The 27,884-nt window shown below is 43.5% G+C and overlaps 1 protein-coding gene across 2 annotated transcripts; it reads left to right on the plus strand.

The window, feature by feature from the left end:
• Positions 1-27,636, plus strand: SOAT1 (sterol O-acyltransferase 1). 2 transcript variants are annotated; one of them, XM_039730281.1, is made up of 16 exons: positions 1-126; positions 2,788-2,921; positions 10,196-10,254; positions 14,098-14,246; positions 14,343-14,402; positions 14,714-14,821; positions 16,497-16,779; positions 17,870-17,948; positions 18,579-18,660; positions 19,309-19,354; positions 20,421-20,550; positions 21,060-21,157; positions 21,645-21,743; positions 22,228-22,363; positions 23,265-23,410; positions 24,195-27,636. In XM_039730281.1, the coding sequence occupies exons 2-16, from the start codon at positions 2,798-2,800 to the stop codon at positions 24,249-24,251; spliced, it is 1,656 nt and encodes a 551-aa protein (XP_039586215.1). In that variant the 5' UTR covers positions 1-126; positions 2,788-2,797; the 3' UTR covers positions 24,252-27,636. The 2 variants fall into 2 exon arrangements, with proteins under 2 accessions (XP_039586215.1, XP_039586214.1); XM_039730280.1 differs by lacking the exon at positions 1-126 and adding an exon at positions 477-626.
• Positions 27,637-27,884: the final 248 nt, after the last annotated feature.

Here is a 27,884-nt window from a genome sequence, read left to right on the forward strand (position 1 = left end):
GACCCTCAGGGCGAGGACAGGCCTTGCCCGTGGGGGTGACTGAGCCCACCTGGACCTTGGACTGGGTGGTCACAGCTGGGATCGATACCCTGGAACCAGGACTGACATTCCTCCAGCTGGATTGAGGCCAGAACCAGCGACCTCTTTTTCTTTCTTTTTCCCTCTCTTTCTTTCTCTGTTTCTCTCTCTCTCTCCCTCTTTAATTAATCTCTTTCTCTCTCTCTTCCCTTTTCCCATAACCCTTTGTCCAAAACCCACTGCTTCATCCCGAACCCACTATTTCTACAGCAGGTCAGGTACCAGCATACCAATTCCCCTGCCAAGTGTGTAGCTTACTGACAAAACTTTGATTACTCGCGGCCCCTCTGACTTCCAACCCCGGGTGTTCCCTCACCCTTAACGCAGGGTTCCTCACATATTTTTGGCGCCTCAGGAGCGCCGGGAGCGGGCGGCGATACCTGAGGGGGTGGGGGTCCCGCAGCCGCGCGGGGCTGGGGCTCGGCGGGGGCGTGCGGGGAGGTAGCGGGGCAGGGGCTGGCTCGGAGCCCCGGCAGCGCTTTGGGCAGCTCCCGGCCATGTCCTCAGGCTTCGCATAAAAAAACCTTTTCCTGCCGGTGGCGTTGCGGGTGAGCCGTGCAATGACCTTAACTTTGGTTTGTGGAGTGACCTTAACTTTGCTTTGGTCCCTGTGTGGTTCGCTACCGACGGTCCGGGTCTGCGAGGTGGGGCTGTGCCCGAGGGCCAAGAGTTTTCGAAGGAAAACTTTGGAGAGGTGGAAATCTTTGGGATAAGGTTGTTATCTAGCGTGATGGGTATTGGAGGCAGGGGCTTGGCGTTAGGTGATCTTGAAGGTCCCTTCCAGCCTAAACCGTGCTGTTCCTCACCGAGCCTTTTGAAATGCAAAGATGAGCTTCCTATAAAGCGTTGCCTTTCTCCCAAGGCATCTTCTGATTAATTACCAGTTTGTCCAAAGGGAGGGCGGGATTTCTGCTTTCCGAGTTCAAGGTTTCTGAGCCCTTTGCGAGTAAATCAGGTACCAGTGAATCAGGGAGTCTCTGCTAGGAATTCTGTTAATGGGTTTGTGGCACTCCAAACTTCATCTGCAGTTGTGGATGTCCTCAGAGCGGGGTGAAAGGAGTGTTTACTATTGTGAGGAGCGATTTCCTCTTGTGAGGGGGGTGGTGAGCATCTTGGAGTTGTCCTGGCATTGTGTCTTGAATGTTTCGGTTCTAGTAGAGATGGGAGGGAAGGGCTGATCTCTCTTTAGGCTCTGATTTGTTGATAATTGCTTAGTTACTGGAATGCTGCACCTCTGTTCGTATGGGAACTAGACTAGGAAAATATTTGTTTTCATAGATTTCCCCTCGCAGACTTCGTGTTTCGGCGTGAAAAAGGCTTAAGTTATCACAGCCTATCTGAATTATTAACTCTTTAAGTTAATTGTTTTAAAGTTCATGCCACACATGACTTTTCCTTTCCCCCACCCCAAGATGGGTTATTTTTAACTCCTCCTGTTGAGCTTTCAGTTAGATACTGTAACCACTCTGCACCGGTGAGGAAGGAATGCCTTCCTAAGCCCTTGAAGAAGGTGAAAAGTGTCCTGAGACAAGAATTCTGGTCCTCTGAGCTGGAAAACTCACCCAGTTATTGATTTGTTGTTTGATGGTGGCTGGTGTTTCTCCCATGTGTTGTGTAGCCTGAAAGGAGAATAGGAGACTCTCCTATTAGAGGGACAAACACAGGAAGTTGAGTTCTGAAAAGCTCTGGTCATAGTTTTATTTCCCCTTTGCAGATGTGCCAGCCTCCTTAATCTGAGGTAGTCCATCCCTAATTTGTTTTTTCACCAGTTCCTGAGTTTTCCTGGCCTGCCTGTAGCAGCTCATCTGTGCTGGTGCACGTATGCTGTTCACTAGCAGCTAAACACATCTGCTGCAGAGTTTGTGCCAAGATGAAAAAATATATCAAGCTTGAAAATGTGGTTACATGCATGCCTGTGAGATTTTCTGGAAAAAATCTGCAAATTGTCCCTGGTTGTAGCTACATCGCCAAGAGATTCTTGAGATGAATTTTGTGGAGAGTGTTCTGGGATAGCAGTTTGTGGCCAAATTAGAATCTCCTTGTCCACTTCTCATTAGCTGAAAATTCTGTTTCCAACCAGCATGGGGTGCTTCAGGTGTTCCCTGCTGGCAGCTCTGTCCCCAGCAGTGACCTTTGTCATTGGAACTGGTGTCGTTCAGACCTGATTCTCTTCCTGTTTTTCCCTGGTTTGCAAGGCAGCCTTGTCTGGCCAAGCAGAATGCAAGGATCCATTGAGGAAGCTGCTCCTGAGCAACAGCTGAGAACCTGACAAGGAAGGGGCTTGGCTCAGGTCAAATGTTGCTGGTGATTCCACAAAGTAAACCTGCCACAGCTCGTGGAAGACAAGTCTTGATGTCCACCTGGCTGTCAGAAAGAATTGCAAGGGCTTATTGTCATTTTAAAGATTTTGCAAAAGCTTAAGTTATTTAAGTAGTTATAAGACCTGTAGGGAAAAGAGAATGGTGTGGGGAGATGTTTTGTTTGCAGGAACAAGTTTGGCAGGGGAACTTACTTGGTTACTTTGTTCCCGTACTGCTTGTAGTAAGGGAAAGGAAGTGTGATCAACAGTAAATGACTAATTCAATGTGAATTTCCTCTATCCTTGCTCTGAATTCATAATGAAGGGAAGAAAGTCCAAATTTGTGAGTATATTATTGAACAATAAATGAGGTTTTTGTCATTAATTATTTCTCTCTTTTTCTGATCTAGCTAGGTAACCATGGCAGGAGATGATTGTGTAAGGAAACGCCAGTCTGGCTCCACTGCAACCTCCAAGAGCCCTGAGAATGAAGAAACACAGAGGAGACCTGAGAGCGAGAGGTCCTTTCAGAACTCAAGCAATGGTGAGACTCAGTGGCTCAGCACTGGTTGCATCTCTGGCATGTGATTTCCTTTGAGATGATGTTGCTACTCATGGCTGTGCCTCTTTGCTCCTTCATTTCTGTTTTTCTGTCTCTGGAGGGCTGAAGGTGGAGCTCCCTGTGTCCCAGCAGGTGTGGGTTGTTTGGGGTGCTGTCCTGCAGAGCATTCCCTCAGGAGCTGTGCACTGCACTGCTTGCAGGAATGTAAAACAGTGATTAACTGGCACAGGAGGAAGAGATTCATTGGAGCTGTAAATGGTGCAAGTGCCTCCTGGCAACACTTTTGAGTAATCCTGGTTAATGCTTTTTCTGGGACTTCATCTCACTTCGTTTACAACCTTTAAGTATGTGACTTCTCAAGATGGAAGAAAATGGTCTTTAACATGCCAGGCTAAGGTGCTGTGTCCACCTGACAGGTGGAGGTAGGATGCACAGAGAATGATTCTGTGCTGCTCTGGGATTCTGTTCATGTCAGGACATAAACAGAATCCCAGAATCCCTTTTATTCAGACTAAATCTTGGCTACCAGAAAACTGAACAATGCACAGTTGTGTCTGTTCATTTGGTTTGTGGTCACCTTAGAAGTTATGTGGCTTAAAGTTGGGTTTGTGGAATGATCACTGCTGCCATGCCCTGTCCCTTGGGTGGCAGGGACAGTTGTGTGGCACTATGAGTGGTTTTGCCTGTGACCCTTTGTAATTCCTGGTTTATGTTGTACCAAATTCCAGCCCATGATAAGGAGGTTGGAGATGAAACTGCAGCTTGTTTCCTTTCTCTTTGTGAGATAGATTAAGCAAAAAGCTAAAGTAGGTTATCACAAGGTGCTGTGTGAGTACAAGATCCAAAATCCTGGTGCCAGTGACCCAAGGAGATAATTCTCACTGATATGCTTCTGGATATCATCACAATTTCAATTGTACTTCTTTCAACTGAAATGGAAGCTGGAGCATGTTTAAGTTTAGGACAAGTCAGATTTCTTATTGAAAATAAAATGCATTGGAGAGAAAGCCATCCCACAAACTGCTTGGAGAACTGGGATTGTAAGATTTTGGTGGCACATAATTTTAATTGGGTCAAATGGGACTGTATTAGAAAACTTTAGGGAGTTGGTGTCTACTGGAATGCAGTGATGCTGGGCTTGGGAGTAGAGTTCTACCACGTTAACCTTTTCATGTGTGGAAACTCCTTAATTGTAATAAATGAAGGGTAAGTAATAAATAGAGCAGTGATAATTAGGATTTGATGGGTGGGTGTGTCTGTCTTTACAGGCCGTTCATTTTAACACCTCTGAGATGTGACAAAACCTCCCTGCAAGTGAGATACTGTGAGTGTGTAGCAAACCAACATCTTGGGGTAGATCTCTTCAAAGTGTCCATGTGCCTGGTGGGTTGGCTTGGAACAGTTCAGTGTGGTTTAAATCCCACACAAAATGCAGTGAGGGACAGCAGGGAGGAATCCTGGTCAGTCAAGACCTGAGTGCATCTTACCTGTCAAGGTTGCTGCCAATTCAGCAGAGGTGTCACAAAGTGTTTCTTACCTCAGTGTTGGTGACAACAGGAGTAACACGGGGAGGTAGGAGGCTTGAATCTGATGCCTTGAGGCATGGGAGAAAGATGCATCCCTCTGGTCAGGAATTCCTCTGTGCAGGGGAGTTAAATCAGCAGCTCTGTGACCCAAAGGTTGAAGGTTTATGGAGCTGAAGTGTTCATGAGTTTCAGGCAGTGGCCTCTTCGTGTAGTTCAGGGTGCCCGTGTAACTAGGTAGGACTTTCACGACTGAGGTGGGAGAATTTCTCAGAACAGGCATAGATGTTTTTTCTCTTTCTTTTGTCCTGGCCATTCTCTCCTGAATAGCTGTTTCTAAGGCATTAGTGCTGATGTGCACAAAGGCAGTGTGAGGCTAATGATCTGCTGTCTGGCAACAGCTTTTTTGTATTGTGACAACTTAATGCTGGGTGTTTGTGAGGAATTCTAAATAAAATGCATGTTTGTTGCAGTCAAGGGATTCTAGCCAGGCCAAGAATATACAGAAGTAAATATGTAGCATGTTTGTAGCAGTTATAGCCATAGAAAAACTAAACCTTTAACATGATTACCCACCCTTGATCCTCTCTGATTATAGCAAACACAATCTGCTTTTTACTGAAAGAGCTGAGGTGTGGAGAGCCAACTGACTCGTTTCCAGAAGCGTGTGAACTTTCTACAGAAGCTTTTGGCTCCTTAATCCTTTCTTCATTAAAACTCAAATCCATTGGCTGATCTGAAGTTGCTTAGAGGAATAATTTTAATACATGTATTGGCTTTAGAGCTACAGTAGGTCTGACTCTTCCTTTTGTACAGTTGAGGTTATTCTTTTTTCTTGGTTCTGCAATGCTTCTGAAGACTGTCTCATTGTTTGGGTTCTAAGATTCAAATAGTTTTTACTCAGGTACACCCAGTTTTATAGAAGTGTGGAAATAATCATAACTTGGAGATTGCCAGATTTCTTCTGTGCCTTGATTTGTTTCTATCTTGTGATTATTCAGCCTGTAATTTCACTTTGACAGAGTAGCTGAACTTCAGTCTTATACATCATTTCTCTTCCCTGAATTAGCTCCACAGTTGTAATTAAACAACTAATTTGGTCCTGGCTTAGAGTCAGCAGATGATCTAGGTGGCAATAATCCCCTGTCAAAAGCCAGGCTTCCTTAATAAGATTAGTCTTATATGTTTTCAGCAGGAGATACGTAGAGAAATACAAAACTGTTCAGCCTAATGGGATATTGGTATCAGACTGTACCAGTCACCTGGAATGAGCATAACAAACTGCATGGACACATCTTAAAAGGCTAGAGAGGACATGCATTGCACCTGAATGCCTCTAAAATGCTCAGCTAGTGAGTTCAGAGCAGTAAAAAGGTGGGTTTGGAGTCTGTTCTTGTTTGCCCAGATATCAGGCAAGGACTGGAAGTGTCTCTGGAGGCTGATCTGCAAACAAGCTCTGTGGCATATCTGTTTGGTGTGAGTAAGCCTGGCTGGTAATGCTGATCTTAGAAAGGGGCTGTTATCTTCCAGTGAGGTTACTATTGATCATCCCTGGTGCAAAAGTTCATGGTGATGCACAAATTGTGTGCCTGCAGAGGGATGGAGGAGGAGAGAGCTCTCCAAGGGGGAGCAATTTGGAAAGATTCAGCCTTTTCTGTATGACTCACAGCAATGAGTGTTCAGTGTTTCAACAGGCTGCTTCTTGTGGATTGAGCTGCTTGAATTGAGTATCTGGGATGTGTTTCTGAGAGATAGATCAAAAAGCTGTTTTGGCTAGGTGGATTCTGGTAATTTTAGGGGCTGTCATGTTTTGGAACCTGTGGTTTGCGTGTAGGCTGAGCAGTTTCTTGTGAAGAGCCTGTGGACATGGTAGCATAATGTAGAGAATGCTGCTTTTCCTTCCTGCTAGTGAAGAGGCTGTTTGGGTTCCATGTCCTGCAGAACTGACTTTTTAAGCTAAATGGTTGCCCAGCAGTGCAGTGACCTATGGCCTGTGAATTCTTTAAACAGATCATCTGAGTCTAGTCATAACTTGCCTCTAATTGCTGAGTGGCCAAATAAATTACCATAAGTAAGAATAAGGGCTCATTAGCATCAAATTATTAATGTATATTGTAGCAATATGGAACTCCTCCCCTATTTTCAGTAGCCCTGCACTAGATTGGCTTTAATATTGCTTTGCTTCTGATAAAATCTTCAGTGTTTTTGGAGAGGGAGCCTTTTAAATCCAGGTGACTGACAGTAATGAAGTCCTGCCTGTGTTGTTTTAACCTCTTGAATAGGAAGTTGTCTTATCAAGAACTGACAAAGCTGGTTTTTTTTGGATCCCAATCTGCAGCCCCAACATGTGAATGATTCTCTGCTCTACCCATTTCAAATGTCACTTATCTGTAAAATGTACAAGAGTGGGTTGAAAAAGGGACATCAGGATCCTTTAGAAGAGGTACTTTGTCAGTCTTGTGAAATTTTAGTTGCTCAACTTCTCAACCATTAAGAAGCTTTCTCAATCCTCAGGTGATTTTTTTTTATTGGCTTGGTTTTCAAAGAGAAACAAAGCTTACAATTAAATTGTTCAATATTTTTTTTCTTCTGACTTTTGAATCTGTTTGGAATTTGGTCTGTACAGAGGAGTAACATTCTAAAAGGATCAAGCTCAAAACCGGTGGCCCTCTAAAGATCTTGTTAATGTCCTTGCTGGTGGGAAGGGAACCCAAGGCCATTAAATAAAAAACTTCTCCCTGTGAACAAAGCTCTTCCAAAGCAAGCCCTGCTTAAACCTCCCGTGAAATTGGCCACTATTTTATACTAGTCTTCAAGACAACTTTCTCATTACTTTAAATATATTTTCTGTCTTCTTAAGGCATATCTCAACTTCTTTTAAATGCAAAGATGTGCTTCCTTGTGTAGTGCAGCCTTGAGTCCATTTTTCTATAATGCTGTTGCAATCCCAAAGTGATACAGAGGGATCCAGGCTTCATCTGCAGGCTCAAAGGAAAGTGAAGATTTGGACTTCTCAGCAGTGCACATTTCCTTTTAGACTCAAAATCATGTGATGAATCTCTTCTCCAGTGACCTGACAGAACATAAGTGGTGTCTTGTGCAAGGGAAGTTGAGTGATTAAAGATGATGTGCTTTTTCTCTGGTATCTGCCTTGTGACACAGCTGGGTTTATGGGGTGATGCAATACAGCAGAGTGGGTTGGTTTGGGATGAGTTTTTTTTTACAGAAGATTTTGTGTTGAGAAAGACAAGTTCACAGGTGAGTTTATTTTGTCATGTGAGTTGCTTAGACTGAAGCCATGGAGATCTTGATTTTGAAACCCATTAAAAGATGCTGGTTTTCTAATCTTTTCTGTGCATGCACACTAGTATGAGGGCAATTAAAGTGACAGGAGGACACTTTAAATTGCAATTCAGTAATTGCAGCATCAGCAGGTCAGAGATTGTCCTCATTTCTTGTACAAGCATTAAAGCTGGACATTTGGTATATGTAAAGCTATACCAAATTTTAAGGCCTTATAGTCTAAAAGGGTGTTTTTATTTCCAAAGTGAGCTATGCCTGGGTAGTTTTTAATGTAAGTTTTTAATGACTGAGGTTGCAAAGGCAAGATCTGACAGGAAATATATGGTCAAAGAACTGGTCATTTTATTTTTAGCTTATCTTTAAAAGGAGATAATGCAATTCCTTAAGTCCCATGTGTCCTATTCTCTTTGGCTGTTGTTGGGTGGCTTCAAGCAAACTTGATATTATCTTGGAGATTGGCAGCTGAGTAAGGGACACAAATTCTTAGTTTTTTGAAGGGAAAGGTTAGTTTTTCTTTGAGCTCAGCAGCTCTGTTCTGCTTTCAGGTCAGCACAAGGTGCTTCTTCCCATAGTAGTAATAGAAGGAGCAGGCCAGGAATACAATTGTGGAGTGGCACAGTGAAGGAGCAGAGCCCCTGAGAACATCTGAAGATGATACAGTTCTGCTACTTGTGGAACAACTTCACTTTTTTTTTTAATATATTGGAGGTGAACCTATTTGAGACCAACAAAGTGCATGAGCTGAGTGGGTAAAGGGCATCTTACATTCTTCTCAAATTGTTTTCCAAACTGCTGTTGTTCTGCAAATGTAACAGCACAATGAGCTTAAATGCTGAGGTGTTTGGTTGTTTTTATTTTTGTCTTGGAGGTGAGATGCTTAGCAACCAGGAGTTCTATTTTTGTATGAAGGGATCTTGGAGGCAGCCAAAATCAATGGTGTTAAGCAGTTCCTTTGTTTGTTGTTACATCAGAAGTCTGCTAAGTGATAGGCAGTTGTTGCTGCTCTGTCCTTAAATCTACAGCTTCTGTAGCAGATGGGAAGAAAACAAAATTCCTGCAGACAGACAAAAATCAAAATTCCTGCTTGATCAGTGGGAAGGGGAATTAATGCTAACAACTGATCATAGCTACACTGAAGAGAAAGTTTCTTGTGGTGTCGTACTCTTTTCCAGTACTGGAATTGGAGCACCTCTGAAGCAGGCCTGCCTAAAATACTTAAAGCCAGTTGCTCAAACAGGCTGAGTGAGGCTCCTGAGCAGCACAGAAGCACTTCTGCTCTGAAAATGAAACTGCTTTGTGTTTAGAGGCTGTGCTCATACAAGGAGGTCACATTATGCCCTGTGGTAGTGCTCTCAGTCTGTTTTCTTGTCTCACAGCAGCACAACTTTGGCACCTCTACAGCAAATCTGGAATCTTATTAGGGAATCACTTCAGTACCTTCTTTTCTAAAAGTGTTAATGTTGTCTTAGAAACCAAACATGCAAGTTGTAATGCTGGCTGTGTGTAAGGTGGTGCTGTAGCTATAAATGCCAAAGGATAAGAACAAGGCAAGGTTTGCTGCTATCTTTTCACTCTGACTGGTATTTTAGGGGGATGGATGCTGCTGCTTCAACCTTGATTTTCCTTCATGTGCAAGACTCTCTGTTTTAAGTAACATTATCTTCTGTGTTGTTGTTATTGGAGAAGTGAAACACCAGCTGGTGCTTGTCCTAAAACACAACTAGTCTGAAATGTCTGACCTGTGGGTGTTGTTCCTCTTGATGTCACAGAGTTTTAATGTGAAAGAAAGGTGGCATTTGAAGCTTTACCTATTGGCCAATGGTGTGAGTAATGACAAAAGTCAGATTATATTGATGGCATGTTAAACCTGACTGTTTACTTAAACAGTCAAACACATTAAGGAATACAGTCACACTGATATCTAGCACTTCTCCTGGGGGATAAAAGGAGTGGGAATTTTGAACACAGGATAACTGTCCAACTTGCCATTCAGCCTGTCTCAGAGCTGATCATGGTGTTTTACCAATAGCTGTGGCTGACTGTCTTGTCTGTTGGCAATGTAGAGGCCTCCAGACAAACCAAGCTTACGTCTGGTTAAGATAAAACCCTGATAAAAAATGAGGACACTTGGAAATGACCTTCTAAGGGTCATTCTGATTACTGCTTCAAGGCTGAATATGTTTAGAGACCTTGGAAAAAATTGCAGTTGCTGATGAAAAATAAAATCCAGCATGTTCTCAGCTGTTGGCTGCCTTACAGTGCTGTGATCCTAAAATACATGGTGACAGTTTATGTGACCTGAGTTTAGTGGGACCCTGTTAGAAGTCAGAAATGCTATTGAAAAATTGGTGTCTGAACTACTGTATGCTGTGCTTTTTGTGTTTTCAGACATGCAACAAAAAATGTTGAATATTTGCTTTCCTTCCTTAGGCTGGGTTGACGTGGACCACGTGATAACGAGGAAAATGCAGCTCATAGCAGAAGCTGAGGTAAACACAATTCTTGCTTGTGCTGGGGAGCAGGACAATTGACCCTGGAAGTCTTTTGGAGAGTCACTGGCCCTGGAACACAAATAGCCCTATTCAGTCCTAGATTGAGTGCAGTGACTTTTCCACAGCCCTTTCTCTCTCCCACTTAGCACAAGAGGGATAATCTTATGTAATGAGGTTCTGTCTTACTTGACCCAAATAGGTTGAAGTCCAAAGATAAGAATGAACTTTGAAACCTGTAAATAAAATGGAAATTGCCTTACCACTAACTTTTGGCAGTGTGATGATTAGCCAGCCTTGCTTGCATATTGAGCCTTTAAAATGCTCTGTGTCCTGCTATCCATTGAATAAAGGGCAGCATGGAGCTTGCACCCCACAGCTTCTGCTGCCCTGGCTGTGGAGATGACCTCCCTGAGCTTTGGTCTCATTCTTTTTGTCAGTGAGCAATATCCTCACAGAAAATAGCACTGGGTGTTTCTGGCACCATCTGCATCTGTGTGGGCTGCCTTTGTCTTAGATTATATTAAGGTGATTTATGCCCAAATTAAATGAAATTGGCTAATGATGAACTGCACCTCCTTGTTAACCATTGTTTTGTGGCTCCCGTGTTCTTCAGGGCAAATTGCCCTGCACTCTTGCATAATTGTATTGCAGAAAATTCCATGGTAAATCTGAAGTAATCTAATTGTGCCAGCTTGACATGAATAGTAGGGAGTGGATACGTAGAAGACAGAGAAAAATACCTTGCACCTTTGAGATATTTTCCTGTTTCATTCTTTTTTTTTTTTCCTTTTTCTCCCTACCTCTATAGTTGGTGTGTCATTTATAACAGGTGTACCTAAGGTATATTTAAATAGACTTCTGCAAAAGGTGTGCTGCTTTTTTTTTGCTGAAACTCCTTAAATTCAGCCCTTCAGAGGGGTAGTCAGCTCAGAATTTTATTTTGGATGTTGTCTTGTCCTGTTTATCCTTACTGAGAAGAGCAGATCAAGCCTGGTAACTTCTCTGCAGAGAGAACTGTCGTTGTTAATCACTGTGTTGGCAGTGGGTGTTTGCAGGAGAAGGCTTTCACTGTAAAGCACAAGTAGCTTTGGAAGTTCCAGGGAGCACTAGCTGGTTGCAAGGGGACAACTTGACCTTGGATTTCTTCAGGAGTGTCTCTTGTTCCTTTTTTTTTTTTCAGGTCACCAGCTTTGAGACACAATTAATAGAAAAAGTTTTTACCCACAAAGAGAATCCTAGAAAACCAGTGGTGTTTTAATTGCTGAAGTTTGTCCCAAAACACAGGGAGTTCAGATTTTACGGTTTGAGTAATTCAGCTTGCAGATTTGTTTCAGGTGCCTCAAAAAAAAAAAACAAAGCACCCTACTGCAAAATACCTGAGAATTCCTGCAGTGCTGAGCAGGTTTGAGTAATTCAGCTTGCAGCTTTGTTTCAGGTGCCTCAAAAAAAAAAAAAAACAAAGCACCCTACTGCAAAATACCTGAGAATTCCTGCAGTGCTGAGCCCTTTTGTTTTGGGAACCACTGAACAGAGGCTTGGATTGCAGTTTACTTTTTCTGTGATGGGTATCTAACTTCTAGGCAGATGCTTGACTTGTGAAAAGCCTGGTCAAGGTGGAAATGGGATTTGTAGGAGCTGGGAGTTACTCATGCATGGGAGGTCTTCAAGCATCTGCAGCCTAAAACTCCAGTCCTTTATTCATTCTAAAAGGAGCTGAGAATGGTCTGTTCTGTCTGGTCTGTGACAAAAATTACTAAATCTGTTAGAATGAGTGCAGTTCTGGGGAACTGTTGCAACTTTATAAGAAAAGGGTTACTTCCCTCAACTTTCTGACTTGCCATCAATTTTTTATTATTGGCCAGCTTCTGCTTTTGATGGCATAGCTTTCTTTCAAGGGTTTTTGGTTTGTAATTACAGTTAGTTGCAATTACTGTAGGGTCTGTATTCCAGTTTGTATTTGATTTAATCTATTAAGAACTCGTGCCCTTCTCTCCCAATCCAAACCTGCACATGTTGGACTCAGCCCTGGAGGGCTGTGTTAGGAGGAGGCAATCTCAGCATAGTGCCAGCCAAAGGGAAGAGGTACTTTAAGGAAATACCATCTGCTGAGGCCTCACTTGAGGAGAGATTAGGTTAAAAATGGGGAGACACTATTAAAATATATATCTATTTTTTGATGGGAATGAATAATGCTTTGTTTAACATGGAAGTTTGAGAACTCCAACAGAAGTAGGAATTTCTATTTGACTTTTTTGTAGGGATATGTGCATGTGTGCTGTGAAATTAGGCTGTACCAGAGAGCACCAGCATCTTCTGTTACAGGTTATATTCACAAGTACTCAGTATTTGTTGTTTATATTTTTTCTCCTGTTTTTAAAGGAACAAGTTCATGTCTCTTGCAGAGACAATCCTCTGCCTCCCAGAAAGCAATATCTAAAAGTGGCCAGATCCTAAGAATTTTGTTAAGCACTGGGGAAGTTTTTTTAGTCTATTCTGGAAACTGACAAATAGGAGGAAAATGTTTTTTAAAGTTAAACATTAATCTGCTCCTTCTCCTACTGTACCTTTTGTTTCAAAATATCTCTCTGGATCTGACCACTATAAAATGAGAGGAATGTAGAGTTCTGATCCCCTGTGACTTCAGGGTCTTCTGCTTGGATGTGGTCTCACTTCAGATTCTTGTATTTTCTGCCAGAGAGTTAAACTTACTTGGCTGTTGTCACATTAAATAGGAGCATTTTGTAAGAATACATCATCTGTTCATGTGTTTTATAGGATCATGAAATAGTTTGGGCTGGAAAGGACCTTAAAGATCATCCTGTTCCACCCCCTGCCATGGGCAGGGACACCTTCCACTACCCCAGGTAGCTCAGAGCCCCATCCAGCCTGGCCTTGGACACTCCCAGGGATCCAGGGGCAGCCACAGCTGCTCTGGGCACCCTGTGCCAGGGCCTGCCCACCCTCACAGGGAAGAATTTACTCCTAACATCTGATTTAAACTTACCCTCTGCCAGTTTGAAGCCATGGCCCCTTGTCCTGTCACTCCAGTTCCTCATGAAGAGTCCCTCTCTGACTTCCCTGGAGGTTCCCTTCAGACCCTGGCAGGTGCTGTGAGGTCTCCACACAACCCTCTTTTCCAGAAAGCTCCTTGAAAACAGGTTTTGGTTTTTTTTTTTTTCCTTTTCATTTTTGACCTTCAAGATGAGAAAGTAGATAAGAGTTGGAAATTCTGATCTGGGAAACATAAGTGTTTCTTGAGCAGCTGATCAGTAGGAAAAGCAGATGAAATGATGATATGTAATTATCATGTAGGAAGACTTGCACCTTGAATCTGGAGGCAAACTGGAAAAATCCCAGGCAAAAGATGGTCAGACAAACATGGCTAGTAAACACTTGCATTAAGAAAACAAAACCTCATGTGTAATTAGATTTTAAATAATTTCTTGAAACTTGCCTTTTGCCTGTGCTGAAGGTGATGGCTGGCTGGCAGAGCTCAGGGTTGGCTCTCAGCTGTCCTTCACTTGGCTCCATCACATTTAATGTTTGAGGATTAAATGTTAAGGAACTAAATTTTCAGAACTCTGATAAGCCTTCTAAAAGGCCAGATCAATTCTGTGTTGAATCTCATGGGGAATATAAATGTTATTCCAAGTCCTCTGGCCAGAGGTTTGTGAACAGGCCAGGATAAGCCCCAGCCTTATCCAAGTAGCTCCAACTGTTGGTACATGGTACAGAAATGTTTTCTTGATGCCTTGCTCTGTCCTGCTCCAGGATAAAAATATTTTATGAAAATGTATCCAGCAAGTTAAACAGTTTGCTGCTGTGTTTTTACTCTGTCAGCAACTGAAGCCAGCTTTCATGAAGGAGGTGGACAGTCACTTCACAGAGTTTGTGAACAGTTTGGTGGCAAAATCAGCACTCCTGGATTCCTCTTCTCCAGCCTCCCTTTTCCCAGCTTCCTGTGCAGAGAAGGAACTGCACAAAGCCAAGTAAGTTCCTTTTAAGCTGTTGCTATAACAAGGTTACGTTTCCTGGAAGCTTTATTTCCTTTTTTGTCTCAAATGTCAAACAAATATTTTTTGCAGGAATTCGAGGGCCCCTCCAGAACATGGGAAAATCTTTACTGCCAGGAGGTCCCTCTTGGAGTGAGTAACTTAACTTCATCAAAGTAATTTCATCAAATTCACTGAAAATACCCTTGATAGCAAACTAATGAGCCTTTGCTTTGAGGTACTTTCCCTGCCACCATCCACAGTCTTGTGTTCAAATCCATGGGGATTAATCTGTTCAAGCTTCTCTCTTTCTAAAATATCTGTACTACATCTTGCAAATACAAACCTTAATTACAGCCATCTCAGTAGCACTGGGATCATGGCTAATTATCCTTTGTCTGAGGATAAGCTGAGGAAGTGTCTGTGGCACCCCAGTTGTACCCTAACTCTGGTCTCTCCCTTAGTGAGCTGTTTGAAGTGAGTCACATCAGGACAATCTACCACATGTTCATCGCTCTTCTCATCGTCTTCATCCTCAGTACACTTCTAGTAGACTTCATTGATGAAGGGAGGTAAGAATGCCTTGGAAACACAGGGGTAAGGGCTGGGAATAGCTCTTCCAGAGTGCCAGATGCACATGAAACTGCAGAATGGTGCAGAAAGAAGGGGGAATCCTTCTTGGGGCGTTGCTGGAAGTGTGGGTTTCAATTTGGCATACTTAGAATATGTACTGGAATTTCTGTTGTGAGGATATGACTATTCCAAATTGGAAAGCTGAATATTAGAAAAACTGTTAACTGATGTGTTACATGAGAATTGTGACCACACAGTTCAGCCTAACGTGCTTAGTTCATCACGAGGCTGGCAAAAGGGAATGTGGAATACTTTGGTTGAATATCTTTAGTGAGACAGCAGCTTTCAGCTGCTTGTGTTGCTTGAAGAAGGACTCTGCTTAGAAAAACTTTAAATACTTCAGCAGTCCTTCCTCTGTTTAAAAATGACAGTTCTGGAACACTGTACTTGTACTCAAACAAAAATAGAACTTTGTTTTTCCTGGGGAAAAAAATCTCAAGGATGTTGGCAGAGCCTCTGCTAAGATAGTGCTTTGCAGGTAGCCAGTTGTGAATAAGGTTATGAAAGACTGCTTTCCTCACTTGTTGCTTAAATAGTATTTTGGCAAGCTGTATCTCATGTATACAAGAAGGATTACATGTTTATCTTGCTGATTATCTGCTCTTCAGTGTACAAAACCAGAGCTGTATCCTGATTATAATTATTGTCCCTTTAGTCTGGGTGTAAGAACAGGCTTGTGTGCTACTGAATGTTGTTTAGCTGATCCTAACTTACTAGTGTGTGGACATTGGGGGAGATTGGGTATTTACCTTAAAATCATCTAGGGCTGGATGCCCTGATTACTTTAAAAATAATATCTATGGTTTTAGCTAGATTTGATAATTTGGATCTAGTTTGCAATTGAGCCTCCACCTGAGAAGGAATAATTTTTGTTGGTGTCTTCTGTACTGTCATCTTCTCTGGTCTTAGTTTAGAAGAGCTGCTTATTGTAGGAGTAAGCTCTGATAAGTGTGAGAGGTGAAGTTGATCAGCCTTATGTTTATGTCCTTATGTTTTAAGCTTGATTAAACACCTGGTGCACACCACTTGGTCTTATTTGGACTGACCTTCTAATGACCCTGAGCCTTTTGGATAAATTCTAAACTGAATCCATGTGGAATGCCCACAGAAAAGGATTAAACTAAGTTTGAGTTAAAATACCCCATGCCTATAGAGGTAGGGTAAAAGCCTCTTTAGGCTTAAACCCCTGGGAAGAACTGAGTTTCAGTGCAGTAGTGATGATGTCCTGGGAGTGTTCCCCAAAAGCTCTCCTGGACCCTCATCCAGCAGTGGGCTGTTCAGTCACGTGCCTGTTCTTAGGAGGGATGAGCTTGAGCCTACTCCTAAAGCACAAGCTGATCTTAGAGATGTGCTTAAGCCCTGTGGGATTTGAAGGTAAGCTGTGCCTGCCAACACTGTCAGCACATCAGTCCTTCTCTTAGTTTCTGGGATACTTGAGTGTGGCCCCTTGAAGCTGCCACAGACAGCCCTGAGCTGAAATTGCCACGGTCACTTCTATCCAGACTGTCAAACAGTTATAATCTGGAACCTTTGTGGTTTGTAGCCACTTAGTAGAGTAGAAGTATTTCTAATCAAAGAATGGATGCTCAAAAATTCTTTCCTTGTGCCTTCTAGGCTGGTCCTTGGATTTGATCTCCTGGTCTTTGTTTTTGGAAAGTTCCCAGTTGTCTTCTGTACTTGGCTGTGCATGTTCAGTGCCACGGTAGTTGTTCCATACAACCTTTTTGTGTGGTGGGCCCAAGGCTATTCCAGTTCCTCCCATCGTGCAATCCACTCTTTCTTCTATGGGATGCTGTTCACACTCTTCCAAATAGCTGGCCTTGGGTTTGGACCAACCTATGTTGCTGTAGCCTATGCTCTGCCTCCAGCCTCCCGCTTCATTGTAATTCTGGAACAGGTAAGACCCTGCCCTGCATCCTCTGGATCCTAGGATACATTGAACTGCATTTTATTTTCAAAGTGGAAAGGGTCCTTTTTCCTAAAGGAGTCAAATGTTGTTTTTATTAATTAGATTAAGCCGAGGCTGTGAATGCAGCATCTCTGAGACTTGAGGACAGTTACATGCAGCAAATCTAATAAGAAAGAGTAGAGAATAAACTTAATTTTGACCTGGAAACCACTCGTGGGTTTTTACCCAGTATTTAAGATTTTACTGAAATTCCATTTGTTTCTGGTTGTCTTGTGGATGCTTAAGTGTTTAAAGCCAATTTTAAGAACATGTTGTGCCATAGTCCACAAGGAAGCTGTAATGTTCCTCTTTAAAAGACAAAACCCAAAAAAGCAAGTACATGGTCAGGAAGTGGTTCCTGTTGGCATTTCTGTTCTCAAGAAGCAAGTGTCTTGGCTCTGTAATCAGGACCTGTTTGGAAGTGGATTTTTTTTTGGTGTCAGGGAGCAGAAAAGTGCAGGAATGGAAGTTGGTCAGTCCATCAGGTTAAAACAAGAATGGTCAGGGATGAGTTTTAAGAGCTAACTTTGGACTGGCCCTACTTTTGGTTCTTCAGTATTAAAACAAAGTTAAAATAAAAATCTGCTTGACAGCTGTGGACTGTTTATGTGGGGCACCACCTTATACCCAGGTAGTGATACTTGCAGTACAACACATGTAACTTCAAGAAGACACCTAGACTTTGAAACATCCTGGCCTGCTGAAATGGAGAGGGGTTTCCCTTCAGTTTTAAGTTCATGTTAGCTGACTAGTGCCTTGCTGGTGTTATTCAGAGTCCTTGTGTGTGTGGTGGTCCTGCAAGTGTAGATGAGATGTGTTTTGGCTCTCCTGAGCTGTAGTTGCTGCATGTTTCCCCTTGCAGAGTTTGGAATGCATGTCAGTAAACTGGTGGGCAGAGGAAGCAGCCCTTTCCTTGTAAAAGGGCTAAATAGGAAAGAAACCAAGATGCTGAAGGTGTTGCTGTAAAATGCTTGATCCAGTCTTCACTGGAAGGTTGTGAAAATGGGAGCACTGAGCTGTTCTTCTCTTGGCCTTTCAGGTTCGTCTTGTTATGAAGGCTCATTCCTTCATCCGGGAGAATGTGCCCAGAGTCCTGTCCTCAGTGAAGGACAAATCTGGTGAGTAACTTGCCCTGCTTCATTTTACATAGCCAGCTCTAGCTTTCCTTCCATTGCTTTGAGCTGCTCTCATGAGCTGGAGAGGTGGGATTTGAAGTGGTGACTTTGGATGGGGAGGTCGAAGGTTTTGCATCATAATTTCAGCCTGAACCATTTCATTTGTATTGTTATATTAGACAACAGGCTAGACTGTTGTTCAGGTCTAAGTCCTCTCTGGATCTGAAATCTTTGTTCTCTAGGATTCCCTGTTTCTGCTTTTAGGAGAAAAATGTGTCAAGGTGTTGCCTGCAGACCTCCAGCTCAGTGCTGTAGCTGAAGTGACAGCAATAATAGAATAAAAGGCCTTTTAAGCAAGGCATGCTAGAGCTGACTGAACTGAACCCATATGTGATAGGAAAGAAAATGTGATACCAAGGTGTTAGCAGATATTTGGTTACCCTCACTTGCTAACTGTCCTTCATGCACACCATCTGAAAGGTTGAGTTTGTTTTATTCTCTGCAAATCCCATACCTTTAGTTCCAGGCTGAGGTTTCTGAGATGACAAGGGTTCTGTTTATTGAAAGGGTACTGGGGACACTGAACTGTCAGTAAAAAGATTGCTTTTGTTTTGTATTTCCTTCTCTTCCCAGGCACAGTACATATTCCCAGAATTTCTCAGTACCTGTACTTCCTCTTTGCTCCCACCCTCATCTACAGAGACAACTATCCCAGGTAACGTGGGCAACAACAGAGCACTAAAGCAGTCTGAAATCTGAAGCCAACATTAGCACCTCTGGGTGTGATCAATTTAGGAGTTAGAGCTTTCAGAAAGACGTGGTTAAACTGGCAAGGGCAGGACTTGCTCATGGAGTTCTGCTTTTATTTATTAGGGAAACTCACTTGCAGTTGAACTAATTAAGAACTTGCTACAGATTATATAGTGATGGACAGTTCCTGCAATAGGAACCTGTGTGTTTTATGTGGTGCTAATAAGCAGCTGTGTCTCTGAGGCTGAAGCCTTTATGAGTGGGAACTCCCAAACTCTTCTGTTCATTGCTGGGTGGCACTTAGGCTGTGTGAAGTCAGCAGTCCTTCATAAAACTGTCTGCAGATCCCCACCTCCTACAGAACTGTACAGTGCTGCCTTCCAGATACCTTCCCATTTATGGAATTGCTGGAGTCCTGCTGTAGTTGAAAGTGAGGAACCAGCAATTTGGGCAGACATCCCTTGGACGTCAGGAGATTAAGAATTCTGGAATTCAGAAGCCTTTTTTTTCAGAGAATACGTCAGTAAAATTGTAAAATCCTTCATGTAATTGAAGGGAGGGGTTTGCTCCTTTGAGGTCCTATTTAGCTCTGATATCCTGTTCTTTCTCCTAGGAATCCCACAATAAGATGGGGCTATGTAGCTACCAAGTTTGCACAGGTGAGTGGTGCAGCTTTCTGCAGAGTACACTCTTGGACATCATCTAAGATGTGTTGCTCAACAGCTCTTTGGCATTAAATCACTCTACTTGGCATGGCCTTACCAATAAAGAATACTGTTCAGTGACTAACAAACAGTGATATTGCTGCACTAATGGTTGTGCCAAAGAAAAAAAAAATTAAAATCTTTGCTTAAGCAAGCCTCCAGATAAAAAAACCTCTGTGTATGTGAGAGCAATACCCATGCCCTCTTTATTCACCCTGATTGTAGTGCAGGGGCACAGTTTCAAAAAGCAATTTTGAAATAATAAGGCCTGGAGTCCAAACCCCCAGTGCTTATTTGAGTTCAAGATTGACTGGTTTTTCACATTTGTGGCCGTGCTTCAGTAGCTTCTTGTGGATGTGTTTCCAAGTAATGGATTTGTGTGACTGAAACCTTTGCTATCACACAATGCATTTATGGTCTAAAGAACAAAACAGTTTTAAAAAAAAGGGCAGCATGAACCTTTGGCTGCTTGCTGTTGGAAAAGAGGATGACAGAGGACACACCCGCCTTACATCAGAGTATTTCAACAGTGACTGGCATTTTGACCTCAACATCCACAACATCAGTTCATGAGCCAGAGAAAGCCTGAGGTGCTTTGGCCTGTAAATGTCAACTTTGGAATAAAATCAAAATAAGCTTTAATATTAGATTTAACTACGGTAAGTATTTTTCAATTATTTCTGCCCTTATATTGGATGTAGATCAAGGGTACTTCTCCCATTTTGGCAGTGGCATGGATTTTTTTGTGTCAAAACGTGTGAATTGATAGGACTGGGAAAAACTGACAGCTGCTGTAGTAGAAAAGAGAAGTTGATTTTGCTGCTGGCTGTTCAGCATGCTCTGGGGATTGCTGTGGCTTTCTTTCTGCCTGGATCCCTAGGGAGGTTTATTGGCAGCAATGTAAAATAAATTATTTTGGCTTGTGTTGGCAGCTGCTGTTCTCTCCTGGAGCTGGCAAGTGGTGATGTGTTAATTGTGTGTTCCTGTTACGAAGTCAGGTTTTGGGGTATTTTTGTTCCAGGTGCTTGGCTCACTTTTCTATGCCTACTACATCTTTGTGAGACTCTGCATTCCTCAGTTTCGCAACAGTAGTCAGGAAACCTTCAACCTTCGAGGGCTGGTCCTCTGTATCTTCAACTCCATCCTGCCAGGTAAGGCCCAGATCCCTGAGTGACTCTCATCTTTGTGGAAGGGAGGAGTGCTTCGTTTGAGATGCATTCATGACAGGCAGAGATCAATGAGATCTTGTGGGCAGACTGCAGCATTAAGGAGTAAAACTTCAAAATCAGCAATACAAAATAAAAGCTGGGTTTGAAATTCACTGCCTTCAAGTTGCAGGCTCTGGGGCAGCCTTGCTGTTGCCCTCTGGGTTGAGCAGGGCCTGGTGTGGTGAGAAACTGAAATACTGTTGTGCTACTTGTACAAAAGAGTAGAGCTTATCTGTGTCAGTGCCTATAAGAACAGCTTTTGACTGTGTTAGGTGGTCTTGCTTGTGTGAGAGAAATCACTACCAAACTGGTGTGGCTGTCCCTTGTTTCCAGGTGTCCTGATTTTTGACTGTGTTAGATGCCCTTGCTTGTGGCTGAGAAAAAACACTACAAACTCTTGCTTGTGTGAGTGAAATCACTACCAAACTGGTGTGGCTGTCCCTTGTTTCCAGGTGTCCTGATTCTCTTCCTGGTGTTCTTTGCATTCCTTCACTGCTGGCTCAACGCGTTTGCCGAGATGCTGCGCTTTGCAGACAGGATGTTCTACAAGGTGAGGAGCAGGAGCTGTACTTGGTAAAGCTTCTGAAAATCATTGCCACAATGGAAAAAAAAAAAAAAAGAGGAGGAAACTGAAGATTGTTTTACCAAACAAAGCAGCCGTGGGATTTTGCTTGGTTTATGCTGTTAAGGCTTAAGTTTGTTGCTGTGCTGTAGAACAGATTTGGTTTCTGCTTGGCAGTCTGAGTTGCTTTAAGGTGATGAAACACCCTGTGCACAAACAGAAGCATCCAACAGACCTACCCCATAGCTCCATTAGCCCTCTTTTTGTTCTTTTGTCACATCAGCCACCGCAGTTTGGGGGAAAACAGACCTTGATACTCCAAGTAGAATGTTGGAAGCGTGATGGAAAGCTTGATCAAATTGTTGTGTTAGCTTAGTATTATTTAGTTTAATATTTTTCAATTTGATATCCTAGAAAAGCCCTCTAGAATGTTTTATAGTTCATTAGATTTATAGGCTTTCCATTGTGCTTTCAGGACTGGTGGAATTCCACATCCTATGCAAACTACTACAGAACCTGGAATGTGGTGGTACATGACTGGCTCTATTACTATGCCTACAGGGACTTCCTTTGGGTGAGTAACAAGCAGATTTATTCTTTTGTTAATTAAACATTCAACTACAGGGCAAAACATTTGCCAAGATGCAGCATCCCTGTCTGTTTAGAAGCATAAAAATGTTTCATGTCAGCTGTTGTGGGGAGCCACTGTGCTTTTAGAGAGATCCATTGCTCATTTCCAAGTCCGTAATGTGTGCAAAACGTGGGGCTGAGATGTAGGAATGCAGAGACTGCCTTAGCAGTCAGAACTCATGTTGCAGTGTTTCCATGAGCTGTGGTAGGTATTTAATGAGTGGGTTCAGCACAAATGCTAATGCAGGGAACCTGAAGAGAAACACCTAAACCCCAGGGTGCTCTGCAAGGCACTTAGCATTTCACACGTGCCTCTTGGCTGGAGGAGAAGCTTCTTAGCTCAGGGAAGAAGATTCACTGCGTTGCAACAGCCAAACAAAAACCACAGCAGAGTAGCTCCTAATACTTGGCATTCTTGTCTCTCCCAGTTTTTTGGGAAGAAGTTCAGAGCAGCAGCCATGCTGTCTGTCTTCACCGTGTCAGCTGCTGTGCACGAGTATGTCCTCAGCATCTGCTTTGGCTTCTTCTATCCAGTTCTCTTCTGCCTGTTTACATGCTTTGGAGGTAAGCTCCAAGGAAGAGAGTGTGGGAGTGGCTCTGGGGTTTGTGGCTTTTTTTAGAGAAGCATGCTTGTTCTTTTGATAATGATGCCAGCTGTTCCCTCAGCACTAACACAGTATTGTTGCCCAAGGGTTGCAATTGTGAGTCCAAGCTTTGTGAATGGATTTTTGCAGCTCAGGAGATACACACCTATATACACACAGAGGATTTGGAAGCTTGGGGCTTAGATGATCAAGGTCTTTGTGGTGAGGAAGAGAGATCTGTGTGATACACTGCTGTTCCTGTGACACTGCACAGAGTTCAACAGCACTGCTTCCTCTATGCCAAGCTGTAATTGAATTGCTGTGTGTCAGCAGCTTGTCAGTCTTCCTCTATTCACAGTATAAGGAAACTATTAGTTCACTACTGCAGTGAGGATGAGTGTGGGAAATACATTTATGATGGCATGAATTATATCTGTATTGTCTCACCCTTCTCGTGAGACTGAAGATGGAATAAAAGTTTTTAAAACACTTCTGTTAGCCAATTCTAGGTCAAAAAAGAGTATTATCTAACAGAAGAGCCCATTTAGAAGTCAGAGCTCTTGCATTTCCTTTTGTGTTTTGAGTTAGAGGGCTCCAATAAACTCTAAGCCACCTCTGCCATGCCTTGGTGACCAGTGTAACACAAAAAATGTTGATTCCCCAGAGGCACACATCTTGTTGGCAAACTTACTGGAAGTAAATGTGAGAATCAGCTCAGAGTATTTGCTCTATTGCCAAGCATAATCAGATTTTCATGCAATAGCCTTGTTGCTCTAGAGATGAAGTGAAAGGAGGGGAAGATCCAGTGAAATCAGTTGATCTTTGATTCTTGAATCTTAAGTTTGTTCCACAATAATGCTTCTCATTCCTCCCCTTTTCAGTGGTCTTCAACTTCACCCTGAATGACCGTCGGAAAGGGCCCTTCTGGAATGTGATCATGTGGACTTCCCTCTTCCTGGGCCAAGGGGTCATCATCTGCCTCTACAGCCAGGAGTGGTACGCCCGCCAGTACTGCCCCACAGAAAGTGTAAGTGCCTGGCTATCCCTGGGATAACCATGTGGGACTGCCTGTCCTTGTCCTTGCTGTGCAGGAAGAGTGCAAGTTAAAGGGCATGAACCTTTCTGGCAGTGTGCTACATCCATTCCTTAGAGTTATTTAGCCTAGAGGCTGCCTAACTGAAGTGTGTTCAGCAGTGCTGCTTCTGTGCTTGGTAGGATTTCACTGCTTGAAACTGAGGGTGGTGTTACCCCATTTCTGAGGATATGCTAGACCTTATTTAGGCTGTGGCAATGGAACTGCAGCACTTGGCCAGCAAAGCCAGGAGACACTTCTGTAGAAGGCCCACAAAAACTGGGCCTGCTGTGCCTCTCTCAGGCTAGAGTGGGTGGTGGTGAGAAGTGGTTACCTGTAGATAGTTTGGGGTTTAGGTAGTGTTTTCTCTAACTCATTTTCTTGGTACCGGGTTCTGTTCTAGACAAAACTTCCCACTGTCCCAGTTGATTTCAGTTTTAACCAAAGGTGTCCTTTGGCAAACTCTATTTTAAGTTTGATTCTCCTCAAGAGAGTGCCATCATGAATTACTTGGCTTCTTGATAGAACAGGCTGCTAGGCACAGTGTTTACCTGATGTAACAGAACTTGTGGCTGTACTTACACTTCCAGGCACTGCTTAGTGAAGGCAAGAACAGGGTTTGTAGGGTGCAGAAATGTCATTTGATCTTTCCTGTTAGAGAAGTTTGATTGCAGCAGCTTGAACCACAGTTGGTGCTGTTGGCTTGTGACTAATTTACTGCCTCTCCCATGTTTTGCAGCCCACATTCCTGGACTATTTAAAGCCACGCTCGTGGTCCTGTCATGTGAAGATGTGAAAATGGGGTGCTCTGGCCATGACATCACAGAAAAACAGAGGTGTCCTCCAAGTATTTGGACCAATAATCTTACCTTACTACAGACTTTTTCTAAGGGAAGTTGGGCCTCCTCGTTATTGGGGAGAAACTGTAATTTTTTTAAGCATTGCTGGAGCAAACCAGTTGACCTGGATTGCAACAGACTTCAAAGGCAGCATCTGTAACATGCTGTCCCACTTTGAGCCATTTCCATGCCAGTAACACGTTGAGCTGAAGGTGGAGTCTACTGGAATCCTACTCATCCAGGGATCCCCCCAAGTTGCTGCTTTTCTGGACAAGAGGCAAGCTAGTCAGATTTGCTGGTAGCTCATTGTTGGTATCCGTCCATCTTTCTTAGCCATCGTTTGCAATTTTTTTTCTCCTTTTTGGTAATGGGATGTCTACAAAACTTCTGTTCTTCATGATCCTTCCTGCCACTGTGACATGGACAAGTGGCAGAGCAACAGGGTGCTTGCCTCCTTGCTCTGAAGATGGCCAGAGTTTTCCTGGCTGGCTTCAAACTGCATCCTGTATGCCAACAGAGATAAAATGGGCAGAGGAAGAGGGATTGTGACCATGCCGAGTCAGGATCAGAAGCAGGGCATGGTGTGTGCAGTCTTTATATGACTTTTTACACCAAAAATTTGTTTCTCTGTATTCTTTTAGTTCCCAATGCCTTACAGCATTTTTGTTCTCGGAAGGCCCTTGTGACTTGAGGAGTACTTTTTCTTCTTGTTGTTCCTTTCTCCTGTTCTAGGTAATCAGTTCTTTTAACATGATTAACTTGTAAAGGAGCTTTTGCTTTAATTTGGCAGGTGCTTTAAGGTACACAGGTTCTTAAGGGTTTCTTTACTAAGAAAAACTTGAAATAATATGACCAAACTGTAAGAAAGTGGGATCAACTTTACAGGTACAGAGCATGATCATCTTTGAAATGGCCACGTGGAGTTCAATGTGCCAGCACACCTTGCCCCATGTGTATTGGAGGAGCTTTTAATGCTGCTGGGGAAAGAGCATTGGCCCAGAGCTGCTTTGTCACCTGCCTGGGTGTGCCCTGGCATCAGAGGGGGCTTCAGGTGGAGATCAGCCTCCTGGGTACTGCCCTCTTGGTGAGAGGTAGGACATCCTCCCACACACACCAACAAAGGCAGGCCCTGTGTGAATTTGGTGTTTCCATAGCAATGAACCAGTCAGAGCTCCTTCAGGTGCTAAACAGAACAGGGACCTTGCAGAGTGTCTGGGTACAGATCACTCCAGCTTTACTGGAACTCCCATTATTGAGACAGGGTCACCTGATGGACATACCTTAGCCCTGGTGAAAAGGGCCACCTGACAGAGATACCAGAACTTTGGTGGCAAAGATGTTAGAACTACTCAAATGTTATCAGAAACTGCCAATGGAGAGCAGCATATCCTTACTACCTACAGCCCTGGGTATTTCATACCAGCACTATTGGGACCATTGATGGGCTTGTCTCCCAAGCCACTTCACACTCTCCTCTGGGCTTCTGCTTTCACTGACCTCAGTCAGAAGTAATTTCATTAATGCTAGGGAGTACTTCAACTCCTCCCAGTCTTCAGTAAGAAGGAGTCATGCTCTTGAGAAAGCACATTGTACCAGGTCAAATTTGCCAAATAGTGTTTCTGTGTGAGGTTCTCCTCTTACAACACCTTCTGCTAAAAATTGTTTGATGAAACTGTTGAAGTAATTTCAGAAGAACTATATGCTCAAATTTGGCAGTATTCATATATAAAATCCTGAGAATTAAATGGATTACTTTATCATCATTCAGATTGAGTAATCTGAAATCTTTCACCATACCTTTTGTGGGAGGAGAGGATTAAAGTTCTGGAACAACTAGGATTCCTTATTGAAAAAAACAGTCAAAAATACAGAAAAACACCACCCTTTGGCCAAACAGCTTTGTCACCTCCTTAGCACAGGATGAGATTCAGTCCAATTCTTTCTTGTTTGGTGCTCAAAACACTTACAGAGGTAACTGCACTCAAAGAGGGTGGGATGGATTAGGGACTTGGTTTGCTATCTTGAAACCCATGGCAGGTCTTGATGCAGTTTCAGTGTTTTCAAAAAGACACCAAAGGATGGCACTTTGTGCCTTGTTTTGGTGTTTCCCTCACACCTGGCACTGTCATGTGCCCAGAAGGAGTATCAGCATTTACTGTGTCAGCATCATCACTGTTTGAAACCTGAGGGCTTGAGCATCTGGCAAGCTCAAGGCAACCAGAAAGGGATGCTCAGCTGTTGGAACTAGTCTTAGTTTTTAACAAGTTGAGGTTTTCAGCCTTGTAGATCAAGGCATCTGGCAACTGTGCTGTCAGGGCATTAACAATTTGGATTACTTTCACTTTTGTGGGTTTTTTAATTTGCTTTTGAATGTGGGCTTATTTTCATTTTTCTCAAGAGTGCTGGAAGGGAAATACTAAGTCTTTTGCATGTTGCTTATTTAATTAAAAGTCAATTACACCACATTTGAGTTTCTTAGACTGCAAGTGCCAGAGCAGTGCAATGTTCTGGTCAGTGGTGAGGATGTGAAGGTTCCCAACCTGCCCGTTACAAGCTCTTAATATAATGTAATGTATTATATACTGTTTTCTGTGGTTCTTTCCAACACAAGAACTGTGCAGCTTGCTTCCATGGTAACTCCCTGAGCTGTGAGGGGGGAAGCCTCCAGCTTTGGAATGGCAGCCAGTACAGCTGCAGCTTCTTGCTCAACAACTGCATGAAAATCAGTGTTACTCCATCAAAATGTGTCCTGGGGTTTTCATGCAGAAAACTTGTTTCTGGGAAGGCCAAAGCTCTGTGGAGTCCTCATGCCTCATCTGTCCTTCCTGTTGGGGTGTGGGGGTGAAGCAGGCCTGGGTCTGAGCTGTAAGCTCGGTGCTCTCCTGTGACAGCTGAGTACAGTGTGTGCTGTGGGGGGAGCAGGGGCAATTCCTGCTGGATTGGTTGATATTCCATGGATTGCACCTGCCCTACCTGCTGGAGGCAAACAACTGGTTGGGCTCCTGCTTCTGAATGCAGATGTGCCAGAGGGACAGCAGCTTCCAGGAGTTCCTGTGCTCTGCAGCATCAGACCCAGCTCCCCAGAGACCTCCCAGCCAGCCTTGGCTCCTTCTCCAGGTGCCCCCAGCCATGGTGGCCTGGCCCTGGCTGTTTCAGGGGACACCCCAGCCACAGTGGCCCAGCCCTGGCTGTGGCAGGGGACACCCCAGCATCAGCCCTGGCGCTGGCACCAGCCCTTCCATGATGTAACCTGTACATGTTCTGTCACATACAAGAGCTGTTGATAATCTACTGTATTACAGCAGTTAAAAAAATATTTTGCTATTAGGGGAGGAAAAGAAATTGCTTTGCCTGTTTTTTTTTTCCCTGAGGCATCTGGTTTGGGGGGAGTTACGAGAGGGCACAGAGGATGGGATTGGGAGCAGAATTAAGAGAGGTGGGGTTTCTCTCCTGGGAAAGGTGGCTGCTGTGGGAAAATGTTGGGAAGGGTCTTGGGAAGGAAGGGAAGCCTGAAGCTGCCTGTGCCCACAGCTGTGTCCTGGGTGGGGCTGTGAGTGTCCTACTTCCCAAGGACAGGGAGGGGAGAGGGA

Source organism: Passer montanus, unplaced genomic scaffold (assembly GCF_014805655.1).
Source record: "Passer montanus isolate IOZ18808 unplaced genomic scaffold, ASM1480565v1 scaffold71, whole genome shotgun sequence".
NCBI classification, from domain to species: Eukaryota; Metazoa; Chordata; class Aves; order Passeriformes; family Passeridae; genus Passer; species Passer montanus.